Here is a 16,387-nt window from a genome sequence, read left to right as displayed (position 1 = left end):
CCACTCAAAACTCATTTGCATAAACAAGCTCTTAGCATTCATCATGAAGGCCCCTGTGCGCAAAACAGCAGCGGGGGCTGTAAAACCTAAAAGGGACCAATAGTCTAACACACTTTCATACTAATTTCACAACATGCAATAATAAATGGTGGTAATCCATCAACTCTGCTCAACAGAAATGTCAGGCGCAAACACTGCCAAAGTGATGCTACTGAGCCAGGAGAGGTTTAAAGTGAACCAGTCAGCTACTACATTTTTACACTTAAACTTCCTACCAGAGGGCCATCTCAAACAGCTACAAATCATTCTGAATATTTCTCTGGTGCTCTTTAGCAAACATACAGCCAGAAAGCATGAACATTAATCAGAAATGGGTTGTGGCAAACACAAGTGCTAAAACTCTAAATAGAAAAGCACAGAAAATATAGCTTTTGCAACAATTCAGTTCTGACATTGCTCCAAAAGCCTACGCATTTCAGATAATGCCCCCCCTCCATCAGGGATGATGTGAAAGACTAAAGAAGCATCAAAAAGCTCCAATAAGTGGTGGCTGGCTAAATGCAAAAAAACGGCTTGGTCCAAAGGAAAAAGCAGCGAGGTATTCTAATCTGCCTTTACACACAAAAAAGTGCGCTTTAAAGGATATGTTCACCTTTTGTAACATGTTACACCCATATTCAGGGTGTAACATGTAACATGTTACGAAAGGACCGCCCCCGCTCCTACAAGCTCTGTCGGCTTGCAGTTGTCAATAAATTACCACGGCGCTGTTGAACACTGTGAGCGAGGCATTCTAATCTGCCTTTACACACAAAAAAGTGCGTTTTAAAGGATATGTTCACCTTTTGTAACATGTTATACCCATATTGCTTCTCGGCCTTTTGGCTAAGATCAAGTGTAGTATCTGTTCTTATCAGTGTCCAGTGGGGGTGCTCCCAGTCATTCTAGCTTTGCGGGGATGACTGTTGTATAGTACCCTCACTGGTATGATGGGGGTCTTGACGGCTAGTACCGGGGGGACAGAAAACGGGACGCCCACACGTAGCTGGGGCCTGGGAGTAATTCCCCCGAGGAGACCGGAAGGACCCAGTTCCTCCTGATTTGGACGGATCTACCTTGTCTGGCCAGGGGTCGGGAAGGCAGAGAGTCTGCAAACCAGTGCCCCCTGAGTACTCGCCTCAGGGGTGCTACTAGTAACACCTGGGTGTGGGACCCCACAGTGTGAAGATGGCACATGGTCACTGATTTACCACTTTTTCTGCACAGCGCCCTTAGGACCAGGCCTTATGGCTAGGATCAGGGCAATTTTTGCTACAGGCCTCAGGGCCTGGTCTGTGCACTATTTGGCACGACCACTTTTTTATTTTCTATTTATTTAATTTAACACCTCCCACGTTTTGTCACTTTTTCTTTACTTTTGTGTGTGTTTTCCTCACAGGATGGAGGGTGTGGGTCCTCGGGCCTGCCCTGAAGTCTAGGGGGAGGATGTGTGGCCGTTTGGTTCCTTCCTCCCCTGTCCCTAGGGGGTTTTCTCTTCGGGAGAGCCCCCTGACCAAGTACTGGGTGTCCGGCTTCGGCTGGACACAAGGAACGGTGGTCCACCAGGCCTTTTGGCCAGGAGGACCAAATGGGAACCTTGTCCCTGTCAGGAGCTTCGTGCCTCGGGAGATCAGGGTAGTGGTCCAACCCCTTCGGGGGTAGGACAAAGCACACCCCTAAGTGCACTTTTTCGTGTGGTGTTTTGCACTTGCACGTTTTTTGTGAACACTTACGGGTTTTTTTGTTATAGTTGCACGTTTGCGGACTTAAAAAAAAAAAAAAAAAAAACATGTTATACCCATATTCAGGGTGTAACATGATACCAAAGGACCGCCCCCGCTCCTACAAGCTCTGTCGGCTTGTAGTTCTCAATAAATTACCACGGCGCTGTTGAACACTGTGGTAGTTTATTGATCCCTATTAAGTGCGAGCACACAGATACATTGACTGGTCTGCAGGAGTCCTGCATGACACCAGCGATTTTCTGATCACAGGTGCAATGCTTTCCAGGCTCTCAAAACAAAAAATAGTAAATGCACTTTTTTTTTTACCTGCAACAAAATGTGCATTTGCTATTTTTTGCTTTTAGAACAGTTTTACCGAACATTTTGAGTTTTCTAAATAAAACAGCACAACAGTAGCTTCTCCTATTTATGGCAATATGGAGCCCTACAAAGTGGGCAGGGAAAGCGGGGATCAATAACACTTCTATTTTATTCACATGCATACAACTGTTTCTTCACATATTCAGCTCTTTTAACTGTATCTTTTTCAGTACAGCAGTTAAACGTAGCCTGACAATTGAGAATTCCATCTGCTGGGTAGAAATTGCAACTGTTTGCAACTAAACATATTTATATGCAACATTAAAATTGTTCCCAGTTTAAAAAATGTTTTAATTGTAATGCTACTTTTGTAGCCAGAAGCATAAGAATTGATACATGCAATATGCCTTAAGCAGTTCTAAAGTCTAACAGTTTTTTTTTTAATTTAAAGTGGAGCTCCAGACTTCCTCCAAAAAATGTAAACTCAGAAGCTACAAATCCTGTAGCTGCTGACTTTTAATTTAAGGACACTTACCTATCCAGGGATCCAGCGATGTCCTCACCCAAGCCGATTCTTCAATCTGCTTCAGATGCAGCAGGGGCTGTCATCTTAACTAAGGGAAAACCTAACCTTCTGAAGGTTAGCTGATCCCCCCCAAAGTAACATATGTATGTAAAGAAAGTGTAAATAATGCCAATAACTACATTCCAGGTAATGGTTTTCTACAGCAGATAGAAAAATTAAAGCTGGAAGGGAAACTTCACTGTTCTCCTCCAGTTAACACAAGCATGCAACAGTTACTTACGCCAGGACGTTCTCTTCCTTGCTCAGTCTGGTGGTAAGGGCACTGACTACTTCTTGCGAAGCCAGGGGGAGGCCAAAGCCACTAAGGGCACCCACTGCATGGTATATCTGGGTGACTGAGGAGTCCTCACTGATAGCGCCAAGGAGCAAATCACGAGTTTCATTGGAGATAGGTACCTGTAAATGAAGATTGAGGTCATAATGCACTTGTTGTATCAGACCACCATGCTATAGAAATAATGTAAAAAGTAAAGCAACCGATTCTACCATGTTACCCACCTCACAGTTGTTCAGGCCTTGGCTTGACTGAGCGGCATAGAACAGCGAATCCACGTTACTAGTGTCTGCATTTGAGCGGATGAAATCACAGGCAGCCTATGGAGAAGAGCAGAACCGATGCTTACCATATACTATGTAAACAACAATATACCAATCGGACAATTTATAGTCTAAATATGTACAATGAAGTGTAAGGACCAGTTTACCTCTGTATGGAGTGTTTTACATGCATTTTAGGTGCATTCCCACGGGACTCTTCATAACAAGAATTTTCCACTACAACAAACACTTTACTCCTGCGCTAGGAAAGGACTTAGTAGACCCAATAGGAATGTTCTGGAATGTTCTGGAATATGCACTGCTTGCTGCCATCAACAGACCGGGGTGGTCCGAATACACTGGATACAAATGGAGAAACAGAAAAAGGGCGCACCGACCTAGTGCATTATCGTTTAAAATAATTTATTAAAGAAACAAAAATAGGTATCATACTCACAATGGACATAATAACACAGGCATGTCAAACTGAACAAGACGTATGATCCAAACAACATCCAGTCCATACCATCTGAGTCCATACATCCAGGGTTCCATCGTATGGACTCAGATGTTGTTTGGATCATACGTCTTGTTCAGTTCGACATACCTGTGTTATTATGTCCATTGTGAGTATGATACCTATTTTTGTTTCTTTAATAAATTATTTTAAAACGATAATGCACTAGGTCGGTGCGGCCTTTTTCTGTTTCTCCAAGAATTTTCCACTGCATCGAAAGATGCAAGCAGGATTTTTTTGTTCATTGCACTGCACCTAACGCACATCACGTGTTTCTTTTAACCTTAGTCATTGACCCAAAAAGGTATACAGATCAAGAAAATCAGTAAAAAAAAAAAAAACCCCAAACATTCTCCAAGGATTGGAATTAAGGGTAGCATCATCATCCTGCATGTTTATCTCATGACATGTTTCCCTTAAAGCGGAGCTCCACCAAAAAGTTGCACTTTAGAGGATAAGTTCACATTTTTTGCAGATAAAAAAAAAAATGTGCATTAATTATTTATGTCTGCAGGAGCCTGTAAACCATTGCAGCAGCAGTCAGAAGATTGCTGGTAGCATGCAGGTCTCCTGCAGATCTGTCAGTATATCTGCTTGCTCATACAGGATGTACGAGCAAGCAGATATATTGACAGGAAGAATGAATGAACTACCACGGCGCTTCACAGTGCTGTATAAATTCCTTGAGGACTACAAGCTGACAGACGCTAAGGCGGTCCTGACTTGGTAGTCTCATTCACAGATGACTGTGAATGAGTGACGCGGTCATGTGGGCAGAGCCCCATACAGCCACTTTAAAAAAAAACAAAAAACTGACAGCTAGTGGGGGATCTGACAGCTAGCAGGGATCGGGGGGCCGGTCTGCTCGTAACATGTTACACCCTGAATATGGGTGTAACATGTTACGAAAGATGAACTTATCCTTTAAGGTCTCATCCCCCACTCCCCGTTAAAGATTGGCACCTTTTGAGAGCGGATACCCAATTTTGACAGGTACCTGCTCCCACTTCCGCTGCGATTGCCTAGGCAAACGGAAGCGGAAGTTCTCCACTTCCTCACAGCATCTCTCCCCCTGCAGTCTTCTAGCACACGAAACAGGTTCCAGAGGACTGCAGAATCATTCACAATGCGCAGCACCCCTCACACATGTGCAGTGGGCACCTGGCTGTGACAGCTTGTGGCACTGGGGACACAGGGCAACCGGCTGTGATGAGGACACCACTAGATCCTGGGACAGGTGAGTGGCTGTTTTTTTAAAAGTCAGCAGCTACAGTTTTTGTAGCTGACTTATTTTTTTCACCAGAGACTGGAGCTCCATTTTAATGCTTAAACCATATCTACAGCCAATATTTGTGTTTCTTTCTTTGGATAAAGTAGGGGAATGGGATAAACCCTTGTAAGATTTTTCTGTCTCTAATCCACTGTGGAGATTTTCTTCCCTTTCTGGATAAACAGGAAATGAGAGGATATCCACTCTTAGAAACTTGTCACTGGTACAGGAAAACCCCGTAACAGACACCCTCTTGTTTGGAGATGGGCGGTCAGAAACCCATAACCTTGTCCAACAATTTCTCATCTGTCTTCCAGTGTGCTAGATCCACAGTTCCATTGCCCACAGCAAATTCCAAACCACTCAAATCGTGATTAATGGTGATATTACAAAAAAAAAACAGCGAAGAAAATTATATTTAAATATCATAATTATAGTAAACCGTGAACAAAATCAAATCTTAAGGTGAATGCTTCTTTAAGTGAGCACTTCAATAATTAGTGAACACTCAGTGACCACTACAATTCATACAGTGAACACTCTGTGAACAATCCAGGATGGACTCCTGAAGTGAAAGAATTTGAAAGCAATACTGTTACCAGAGATATTAGCTAAGCCTATGAATACTCCCAGAGGGTAATGGTATTTAGTATCACTACTTGGATTGTTCACGGAGTGTTCACTGTATGAATTGTAGTGGTCACTGAGTGTTCACAGAATTATTGAAGTGCTCACTTAAAGAAGCATTCACCTTAAGATTTGATTTTGTTCACGGTTTACTATAATTACTATATTTAAATAGAATTTACTTTTCTTTTTTTTTTTTTTTTTTTGCAGTTTTTTTTGTAATATCACCATTAATCACGATTTGAGTGGTTTGGAACTTGCACAGATTTGATTTTGCACTTTATAAGAGTATTTAAATATTTGGAAGATAATGCACTATATAGTATTTCTTTTTTTCGAGGTATCACGAGGATTATTTTAGGATTGGAATCCTTCCTACTGGATTTATTTTGTATATATTTTTGACTTAGGGAATTTTCGGACTTGAATTTTTGGACTTTAATTGGACACTTGAGTGACTATTGATTTTTGTATGGATTGATTTATCTATTTAATTTGGAATTATTTGGTTAAGTATATTCACGGGTAGGATGACAGAAAGGTTGTATTATTATATTAAGTTTCCATGAGAATTGTTTGGCAAGAGCTGAATTTGGGTGGGCAGCGATGTATTGTTGCAAATAAATTGCCTTGGCCCACAATCGATACAAATCTTCTGTGAAAAACAGCGGAGGGGCTAAACGCTTGTGTTGGCAGCGAACGGGGCCAATCCTGCTAACGCTGCTATTTTGGGGACACTATACAAAGGCGGCACTAGTATAGTTCTGTACGTGATCAATATCTTGATCCGTACAAACACTATACTAGTAATGGTGGTGATCAGACCTATAGGGTGAGTGCAATAGTGTGCGGGCAATATAACACTAGCTGACCCTGACGTTATCTGATGTCACTAGTGGCAGGAATACAGTGATCGATGAAAAATTCTATATACTGACACTGTACTAACGGCACTAGTTGGGTGACGGGGTGATCAAAGGGTTAATAAGGCGATCAAAGGGTTAAATGTGCTAATCTAACGCGTGTGTATAAAATGTAGTGATTTTACTCGGTGCTGTGTTCTCTCTTCTCTCCCTGGACCGACGGGTGTGGGGGCAGCGGGGGGTGATTGGGTGTTGAGAGCACAGGTGCGTTCACACCCCAAAAAAGGAAGTGACGCAAGATTACGTCGCTTTGCCAAGAGCTGCTGCTCGCCAGCAAAATGCGGGTAAGCAGTTGGCGAGTAGTTAAAAAAAATTCTTAAAAATGTTTTTTTTTAAATATTCTCAATATGGTATTTTATTCATTTTTTTCCCACTATTTTTATAAATACATATCAGAATAGTACAATGTTACCATAGTAACAACATTGTTCTACTGTGGGGGGGGGGGGGGGGGGGGAGAGTGATCAGGGTTTTCTTTTTTTTCTTAAACTTTGCTTTGCAGGAAAAATAAAGATCATTTTTCCTGCAATGGAAAGCTTGCTGTCATGAACCTAACTCATTCATGAACCGTCATGAATGAGTTAAGTTTTGACAACTCAGGATAGTGATCTGTGATGGCTGGAGCTGGTCACGTGGTACAGGGTGCTGTGATTGGCCCCATGTATCACGTGACAGCTGTGGGCCAATCACAGCTCACTAGGAAGAGGAGCAGAGCGGTTATGAATGAGATTGATTCATAACAGCTTTGCTTACATTGTGATCACCGGGTCCTGTTCACCGGGATCTTCATTCTGCTGGACACAGCAGTCATAAAGGGGGAGCACTGCACATCACTTTGCCTGTAGCTGCCACCCTGCCGCAGTATATTGCGGGTGGGTGGGAAGCGGTTAATTACTACTGGTTGTTTATTTTTTGCACTATAAACGAGCAAAAAATAAAATTTAAAAAAAAAAGGTTTTTCATTGTTTTTATTATAAAATTTAGCAAACAGGTAATTTGTCTCCTTCACTGATGTGCATTGACGAGGCTGCACTGATAGGCGGCACTACCGGGCACTGATAATCAGGGCAGATGTCTGCTTTGACAGTTACCAGCAGTACTTTCCTGACGCTGTGACAGCATGAGGAAAGTACTGCCAATAACCGGCAAGTGTATTTACATAGTGGTCAGCTGTGATTGGACACAGCTGATCACGTGGCAAAAGGCCTCTGTGACTGGCACACTCACCTTTTCATCTGCTATGCTGGCACCCAGGTGCTCAAATCCCACAATGTAGTAATAAGCGTTCTCCAAGTCAGACAATGGAAGTTCTAGAGCTTCTTTAAGCCTCTCCACATCTGTGTGGCTCAGGGAGTGGCTTGGAGTCAAGGCCTGGACACTGGCAAAAAGGGCAAATGCCTGGAAGAACACCAAACGTGGATCTGCAAAGGAAAAAAAAAAAAAAAAGGGTTTATAGGAAAAAAAAAAATGATATCTAGGAACCCGCTCTCATGGCTGTACACACAAAGGAAGATCAATTATTGAAGTAAATGTCAACATATGCAGGTGTTTCAGGTTTCTTCATTCTAATACAGGGGCTTTGGCTATACCATACTCCTCCTTTTTAATGTGGGGGGCCGACAGCGGGTTTGAATTATGTAGACCAGTGACAACTCCCACGGGTGTCCACTGCTCTAGGCATTGTGGAAGGGAGAGAGGTTTTCCCCCCACCAGCTACAAATTAGAGGTGGGTCTTTGCGGTCATGTAACCAGATAGAAAAATGAAGAAAATAACTTGTGTAAAATATGGTTTATGCTAAAATGTATGAAGGGCAATAGGGGGGCAGCATTTAAAAGGTGGGGTACGGTAAAGTCTAAACTTCTATTTTAAACAGGAAGAAAAAGCTCAAACCATCATTTTCATTCAAAGTACACATTCAACAGAGGCATACGGAACCCTCCATACATGCAGCTAAAGGGGCTTAGGGAACAATCGTTAAAGTGGCTGCATACCTCAGACCTGAAATATCAACAAGTCATATCCCTCTATAGTGTGTACTTGTCTCATTTCAGGGCACTAAGGGGTACATTTACTAAAACTGGTTCACTCGGAATCTTGCGCACCTGTGCATAGTAGCCAGTCAGCTTTTAACCTCAGTTTGTTCAATTAGGCTTTGGCAATAAAACCTGGAAATTGCTTGGTTTCTATGCAGGAGTGCATCTAATTTTGCACTCTCCAGCTTTCGTAAATAAACCCCTAAGTGTTATTTCTGTCTGCTGCTTCATTTCTCTGTATGAGTCAATTTTGATTAGTTTTCCTGAGGAAAATGGTGACAGGAGAGGGCACAGCCTGTGATTGACAGCCTCAGCTCTCTTCCTGTGTGCAGGGGGTATGTCCATTCCCGCCCAATCAGAGCTCTCCTCACTGTAATTTCAGCTCCTTGCCCCCTGCTTTTCAGAACTGAGAGATCCTGTGTAAATTCTGCACTGTGATTGGATGTAGGGGACAGACGGATATAGAAAGACTGGTACAACTTATGTAGGAGGATTTGTTTCATCTCTGTGTATCACCTGAGGCCAGTCACTTCACTGGGTATATGAAAGGGTTTACAACCACTTTAATGTACAACCAATGTGCATTTACACATAAACTCTGATCCTCTATCACACCAGATCACATAACTTGTTGCCACAGGAGCATCAATATCAAATTTTCCTGCACAGGTGGACTCCGCCTCACCCTCCTAAGGGCTTTTCTTCATCAGCATTACATATTCACTGGTCACAAATGGTTTGAAGCACAGCTCATTTTTGAGATCCCATTCACATGTCACGGGACTGCGCACAGAACCGTTAATGGTATCCCAAATGCAGCTAGGAAACTTGCATTTTCTCTTGACAAAAACCCGTGGGACTCACTGCCTGAAAAGGTGCAGGAGCTTCTTTGCTGCATTTGTCACAAGTAGGGCATCCCATTAAAATGAATAGGCTGCTTAATGTTGTTGAACAATAAACATCCAAAAAAAAAGCATGTTAGCGGGATGCACAGGTGCAAACGGGGCCTTAAAGCTTTTGAAAAATGTGTGACCGCCCCTGGGATGGGAAGTTGGAAGGTTGCACCATGTTGCTGCTCTTTTTGAAAGGCCCAACACTACCACTTTTGTGGTTACCATGCCTATCAATTGTCTTGTAGTGGTTGTACAAGGAGGTTTTTTGATGTTTTAGAGTCAGAAAATAAACTCAAAACCCACTCTGTTTGATGGTAGTGGAGATGAACCCTAACTTCTGCACCATCTTGTCGGTTCTTTTAAAGTGATGAGGAACATTCCATTCCAATTACCAGGGTTAGGACGTAGAAGGGGATGGGACAGAGCAAGACCGCAGCACTGAGAAATGCTGAGATTCAGCTGCATACAGGTGAAATTCGAAAAATTAGAATATCGTGCAAAAGTTCATTTATTTCAGTAATGCAACTTAAAAGGTGAAACTAATATATGAGAGAGACTCATTACACGCAAAGCAAGATAGTTCAAGCCGTGATTTGTCATAATTGTGATGATTATGGCTTACAGCTCATGAAAACCCCAAATCCACAATCTTAGAAAATTAGAATATTACATGCAATCAATAAAACAAGGATTGTACATAGAACAATATCAGACCTCTGAAAAGTATAAGCATGCATATGTACTCAGTACTTGGTTTGGGCCCCTTTTGCAGCAATTACTGCCTCAATGTGGCGTGGCATGGAAGCTATCAGCCTGTGGCACTGCTGAGGTGTTATGGAAGACCAGGATGCTTCAATAGCGGCCTTCAGCTCTTTTGCATTGTTCGGTCTCATGTCTCTCATCTTTCTCTTGGCAATGCCCCATAGATTCTCTATGGGGTTCAGGTCAGGCGAGTTTGCTGGTCAATCAAGCACAGTAATCCCACGGTCATTGAACCAGGCTTTGGTGCTTTTGGCAGTGTGGGCAGGTGCCAAGTCCTGCTGGAAAATGAAGTCAGCATCCCCATAAAGCTCGTCTGCGGAAGGAAGCATGAAGTGGTCCAAAATCTCCCGGTAGACGGCTGCGTTGACCCTGGACTTAATGAAGCACAGTGGACCAACACCAGCAGATGACATGGCTCCCCAAATCAACACAGACTGTGGAAACTTCACACTGGACTTCAATCATCTTGCAGTGTGTGCCTCTCCATTCTTCCTCCATACTCTGGGTCCTTGGTTTCCAAATGAGATGCAAAAGTTGCTCTCATCAGAAAAGAGGACTTTGGACCACTGAGCAACAGACCAGGTCTGTTTTTCTTTAGCCCAGGTAAGATGCTTCTGACGTTGTTTATTGTTCAGGAGCGGCTTGACAAGAAGAATACGACATATGAAGCCCATGTCCAGGATCCGTCTGTGTGTGGTGGCTCTTGATGCACTGACTCCAGCCTCAGTCCACTCCTTGTGAAAAACCCCAACACCTTTGAATGGCCTTTTCCTGACAATCCTCTCCAGGCTGCGGTCATCCCTGCTGCTTGTGCACCTTTTTCTTCCACACTTTTCCCTTCAACATAACTTTCTATTAATGTGCTTTGATACAGCACTTTGGGAACATCCAACTTCTTTTGCAATTACCTTTGAGGCTTTCCCTCCTTATGGAGGGTGTCAATGATGGTTTTCTACACAACTGTCAGGTCAGCAGTCTTTCCCATGATTGTGATTCCTACTGAACCAGACTGAGAGACCATTTAAAGGCTCAGGAACCCTTTGCAGGTGTTATGGCTTAATTAGCTGATTAGGGTGGGACACTTTGAGCCGAGAATATTGCACCTTTTCACAATATTCTAATTTTCTGAGATTGTGGATTTGAGGTTTTCATGAGCTGTAAGCCATAATCATCACAATTATGACAAATCACGGCTTGAACTATCTTGCTTTGCATGTAATGAGTCTCTCTCTTATATTAGTTTCACCTGTAAGTTGCATTACTGAAATAAATTAACTTTTGCACGATATTCTAATTTTTTGAGTTTCACCTGTATATCTCTGGATCTACTGATCAAGTCATGCTAAGTTCACTGCAAGTATCCTTTGCTGATAAATTTTTGTCATCATTTGCTTAGTTGAAATGGCATACATTATGGTAGCTTATTCGTATGTAAAAATAAATAAAAAAAAGTAACAAATCTAAACTGCCCAGAACTTTGCCTGCCAGCCCTCACGTGTGGCCCATGGACTACTGGGCACGACATAGTGGCAGTGGGGTGTCAGGGACACTCTCTGTGTCCCAGGGCCTGGACTGAAAGAGACTGTAATTGTGAGAGAGACTGCCATGACCACCAATGCAGGCAGAAAGGGGGGTTAAACCTTTTAATACCACAACCACCAATGCAAGAAGGGGGGGTTAACTTTCTCTGCCATGACCGCCAATGGTAGAGGTAAAATTTCACTGAACTAACAATGTAAGGGCAAAGGTTAATTGTACTGGCACCAGTGCTGGAGGCTATTACTACTTTCACTGACACCAGTGCTGGGGATTATTATTGTGTCCACTGACACCAATGCTGGGGTTTTTATTGCATTTGCTCTAACCAATGCTGGGGGTTATTTTGTCCACTGACACCAATGCTGGTTTTTTTATTGCATTCGCTGGAAGCAATGCTGGGGGTTTTTGTACTCCAGTTTCTTCAGTGTGCATTGGGATACACTGCAAAAAATGCAGCAGGATCAAAGTTATTGAGCGCTGAGGTACACAAAGCACTGCTATTGTGCGGCCCTCCGGGAGTGTAGGGGGCCAAACGCGAGGCCCTTTATAATTTTTAAGTTGACCATCAGTGCATAAATGCATCAAAACTAATTAAAATGTTTTATTATAACTAAACCCTCTCATCCTTTACAGTTAAGGCAGATGTCATCATAGCCTCTGTTTGATCTGCAGTTACACCTCCCCCCCTTCAAATAAAGGGATAAAAATGTACAAACTGTCAGGCTTTTGAAGCTTTGTCCCTGTTAGGCTGACCACAAACATTGCAATTTGATTGTATAATCTCTTTTAGATCTACCATGAACTATGTAGTACAAGGGCCTGGCTCATTTATTATTACTCATGGAAGAGATTGTTTAGATGTGTCTTAATATTACAGTTTTGGTAAATCTAAATGGGATTGTACAATCAGATTGCAGCATATATGGCAATACAATCATTTTACCGGTAGCTTCAGCATGATTTCTCCTTTCTTTTGTTAGAAGAATGGGAAATGACTTATAATGTTATAAGGTTTCAATTGCCGTCTCCCATTAGGGAGGCTTTCCACTCACTTCTCATTTTGATGACACTGTAAGGTCTGTTTAAAAAATGTTTTGTTTTTTTTACACAACTTTCACCCAGGATTCACACATTTCTCCAACCAAATCCAATTAAAAAAATGTGTAAATCTTGTCTGAAAGATGTGTGATTGGGATTGTGTTTTTTTAATGCTGGCAATTCTTTTATTTACATTCTGCTGTCAGTGGGGAGAGTCGTGGTTGTGAAGGACAAAACAGCCGCCTGTTCCTGGACAACCACGATATTTACTGGTTGTTAAGGCTGCCGGCTCCTTATCAACCAGCTTTTTACTGGTTGTTAAGGATGCCAGTGGGTGCCGGTTCCTTGACAACATGCTGAAATAACATACACTCTTTAGCTATTGCATGCCTGGACCACTTCTTATTTATGGCATACATTTATTTCCTTTAGGGAATTGACTTTAATGCCGTTTTCTGCGATATTTACTGAGCATTTTTGCTTATGGAGGTAAATACCACAGAAAGGGAGAGTGAACTTACATTTTCAGCATCACATGCGGTATTAGGAAAAAATGTCTCAGATCACCTAAATACCACACGTGATCTGCTTTAGTGAATTGAGCCAACAGTGCTGTGTTCTGGCAGTGGGACGGCGCTGCGGTGAAGAGCATGACATCACAGCGATGTACACTACATACAGTATATACAATGCACACAGCTGCTGAAACTGTTTGTGAAGTAAATGAGTAGTTTGGGCCAAAATGTAATTTTAAAAAAATGACTGTCTTTTAATAGAAGGATGAAAAACGGACAGAACGCCTGTGTGAAAGGGATCTAAGGGCAAATAAACACTTTATTTTACGTCTTTGTAGGTTTTTACTATTGGTTGCCTTTGGTGTTCTAGCTGCTTTCAAAGAGAGCGCTCGCCTCTTCTTTTATGTTTTTCAAATAAACACTGACACTCTGTGAAATCGCAGCGCAATTCACTGCTCTGGCCACACTGCATTACTGGCTACTAGGGGACAGTGTGGCATGCAATTCAGTGCATCACAGGGCTCCCCTTTTTTATTTTGTATAAGCTTTATTTGAAGTGTACAAAACGCACACTTCATTAACCGCAATGTCAGGCAGCGTGATGTGCTGCGCTGCCCAACATTGCAGTGCGATTTGGGCTGGTGGACTGCGATAAAAAGCAGTACGTCTGAATTTTAGCACAGCACTAGGCTGCGTTGCAGTGTGAATGGGACACATAGAAAACATGTTTCCTGTGTGTCCCTGCAGTGATAGATGTTTGATAATGGGGTAAAACATAGTAAAAGTAGAACTATGGGCAAAACTTATTTTTTCTTCATTTTGGATAGAGTAAGGGAGGGTTACAACCCATGTCGGATTTTGTTTTTGTCATGTGTCCCATTGCAGAGATATCCCTTCACTTCCTATCCCATAGCCAAAACAGGAAGTGAGAGGAAATCCCTGGCAACCAAGGAACTTTCTTGGGGACCCCCAGATCACCAAAACTAGTGTCCCCATTGGAAGATTTCCTCTGTATTACTTTTCTGGGGACAACCCAAAATTTGGGATTTTCTTTTACTTTCAATGATAATGGTAAAAAGGACGAAATAGAGAGGGTGAATCTCCCTAACAGGGGCACAGATAGCAATAAAAACCTGACCGGGGTTCTAATCTCTCTTCACTCTGTCCAAAACTGAAAACAAAAGCTTTGTCTTTATGCAGGCCATGCATAGGTCGAATTCCAAACAAATTTTCTATAGAAAATCGGAATTATCATGTGTTTTGTAATCAGTGGTGCACCGAAATTAAAATTTTGGTGCCAAAACTGATACCAAAAATTTAGAATGCATGTGGTCGAAAACCAAACTGAAACGTCTGCGCATGTGGGGGTGGGGAGGCTCCAATTTTTTTTTTTTGTATTGTTTTCTACTTTCATAGCTCCCTATGCGATAGCACGAGTGACCGGTCCTCTTTGTAGGGGGGAGGGGGTGGGGGTCAATGTGTGCAAGGCGGGGGCAGAAGAGGCACAGTGTATGCAGTGTGGGAGCAGTGTATACAGAGAGGCTCCCTCACTGGCTGTCACTATATGTCGGTGCTGGTTTTTAAATACAATTGCTTTTTTTTTTTCTTCACTATAGCTCACAGAATTAGCTGTCACTCTCCCTGGAGCGAAGGGAAACTTTGTTTCTATTATTTTGGGAAACTAAAAGAAAACTTTGTTTCTTTTAGCTGAGGGGAAAGTGACAGTTAATTCTGTGAGCTATAGTGAAGAAAAAAAAAGTCAGTAATTATATTTAAAAACCGGCACCGACATATAGGGGTTTATTTACTAAAGCTGGAGAGTCCAAAATCAGACTCCCTTCTGCATAGAAACCAATCAGCTTCCAGGTTTCATTGCCAAAGCTTCATTGAACAAGCTGAGGTTAGAAGCTGATTGGTTTCTATGCGGAAGGGAGTCTGATTTTGGACTCTCCAGCTTTAGTAAATAAACCCCATAGTGACAGCCAGTCACTGTATACACTGCTCCTCTCCTGCCTCTCACTGCCGACACTCCCTCACATCAGCGATGGTTACGGCGGGCATAGTGATTGACGTTAGATCTATTACAGGGGGACATTATTTAAAGTTTTTCTTTTAATAATGGACTTGTCAAAGACCCTGCCATGTCTTTTTTCACACTACACTTTTTGTTTTTTGTGAATGAGTATGCGGTACCATGTACCCCATACTCATTCACATGAGGGGGGCGGGATCTGGGGGCCCCCTTCTTAAAGGGGGTTTCCAGATTCTGATAAGACCCCTGCCCGCAGACCCCCAAAACCACCAGCCAGGGCTGTAGGGAAGAGGCCCTTGTCCCCATCAACCTGGGGATAAGGTGCTTTGGGGGGGAGCCCCCCCATGTTCAGGAATGTAGCCTGGTATGGTTCGGGGGGGGGGGGGGGACTCGCTTGCCCCCCCCCCCCCCCTTTCCTGACCTGCCAGGCTGCATGCTCAGATAAGGGTCTGGTATGGATTTTAGGTGGGACCCCCACACCATTTTTGTTTTACTTTTGATGTGGGAGTTCTGAAAATCCATACCAGACCCGAAGGGCTTGGTATGGATGGGAGGGGGGACCCCATGCTGTTTTATTATTTATTATGGTGCCGGTTTTTAAATGTAATTACCGCTTTTTTTTTTTCTTCACTATAGCTCAGAAATTCAGCTGTCACTTCCCCCAGCTAAAAGAAAGTTTTCTTTTAGTTTATTTCCCTGAGTTAAGAGAAACAATGTTTCCTTTTAGTTTCTTAAAAGAAAAAAAGTTTCCGTTAACTCCGGGGAAAGTGACAGCTAATTCTGTGAGCTATAGTGAAGAAAAAAAAAGCTGGCAATTGCATTTAAAAATCAGCACCGACATACACTTTGTATTGCAAAATTTGTTTTCTTAAAATTCGTAAACTGAGGCATTATTTTCAATGGATTTTCATTCGTAAACCAAAAATGATGTTAACTGAGGCGTTTGTAAACGGAGGTATTACTGTACTTTAAAGCTACTAATGCAGGTCATACATGGGGTCGAGTTCCAAAAGTATTTTCTTTATAAAAT

General features: G+C 42.5%; 1 protein-coding gene and 1 pseudogene across 2 annotated transcripts in view; one reads left to right on the top strand and one right to left on the bottom strand.

The window, feature by feature from the left end:
* The window catches only part of RPN2 (ribophorin II), a 59,349-nt gene that overhangs the window by 41,077 nt on the left and 1,885 nt on the right, over positions 1 to 16,387 (bottom strand). For both annotated transcript variants that reach the window (XM_089673355.1, XM_089673356.1), the window contains exons 2-4: positions 7,772 to 7,965; positions 3,169 to 3,264; positions 2,891 to 3,066 (exon numbers count right to left, since the gene is read on the bottom strand). In XM_089673355.1, the coding sequence (XP_089529481.1) occupies positions 2,891 to 3,066; positions 3,169 to 3,264; positions 7,772 to 7,965 (466 nt within the window). The remainder of the gene's footprint in view (positions 1 to 2,890; positions 3,067 to 3,168; positions 3,265 to 7,771; positions 7,966 to 16,387) is intronic.
* On the top strand, positions 866 to 1,008 carry LOC149465817 (U2 spliceosomal RNA; annotated as a pseudogene).

The sequence above is a fragment of the Staurois parvus genome, unplaced genomic scaffold (genome assembly GCF_062004578.1).
Source record: "Staurois parvus isolate SC_StPar_1 unplaced genomic scaffold, SC_StPar_1.0 ptg000137l, whole genome shotgun sequence".
Classification (NCBI taxonomy): Eukaryota; Metazoa; Chordata; class Amphibia; order Anura; family Ranidae; genus Staurois; species Staurois parvus.
Note: the sequence above shows the minus strand (reverse complement) of the source record. Positions and strands in the feature narration are given on the sequence as shown.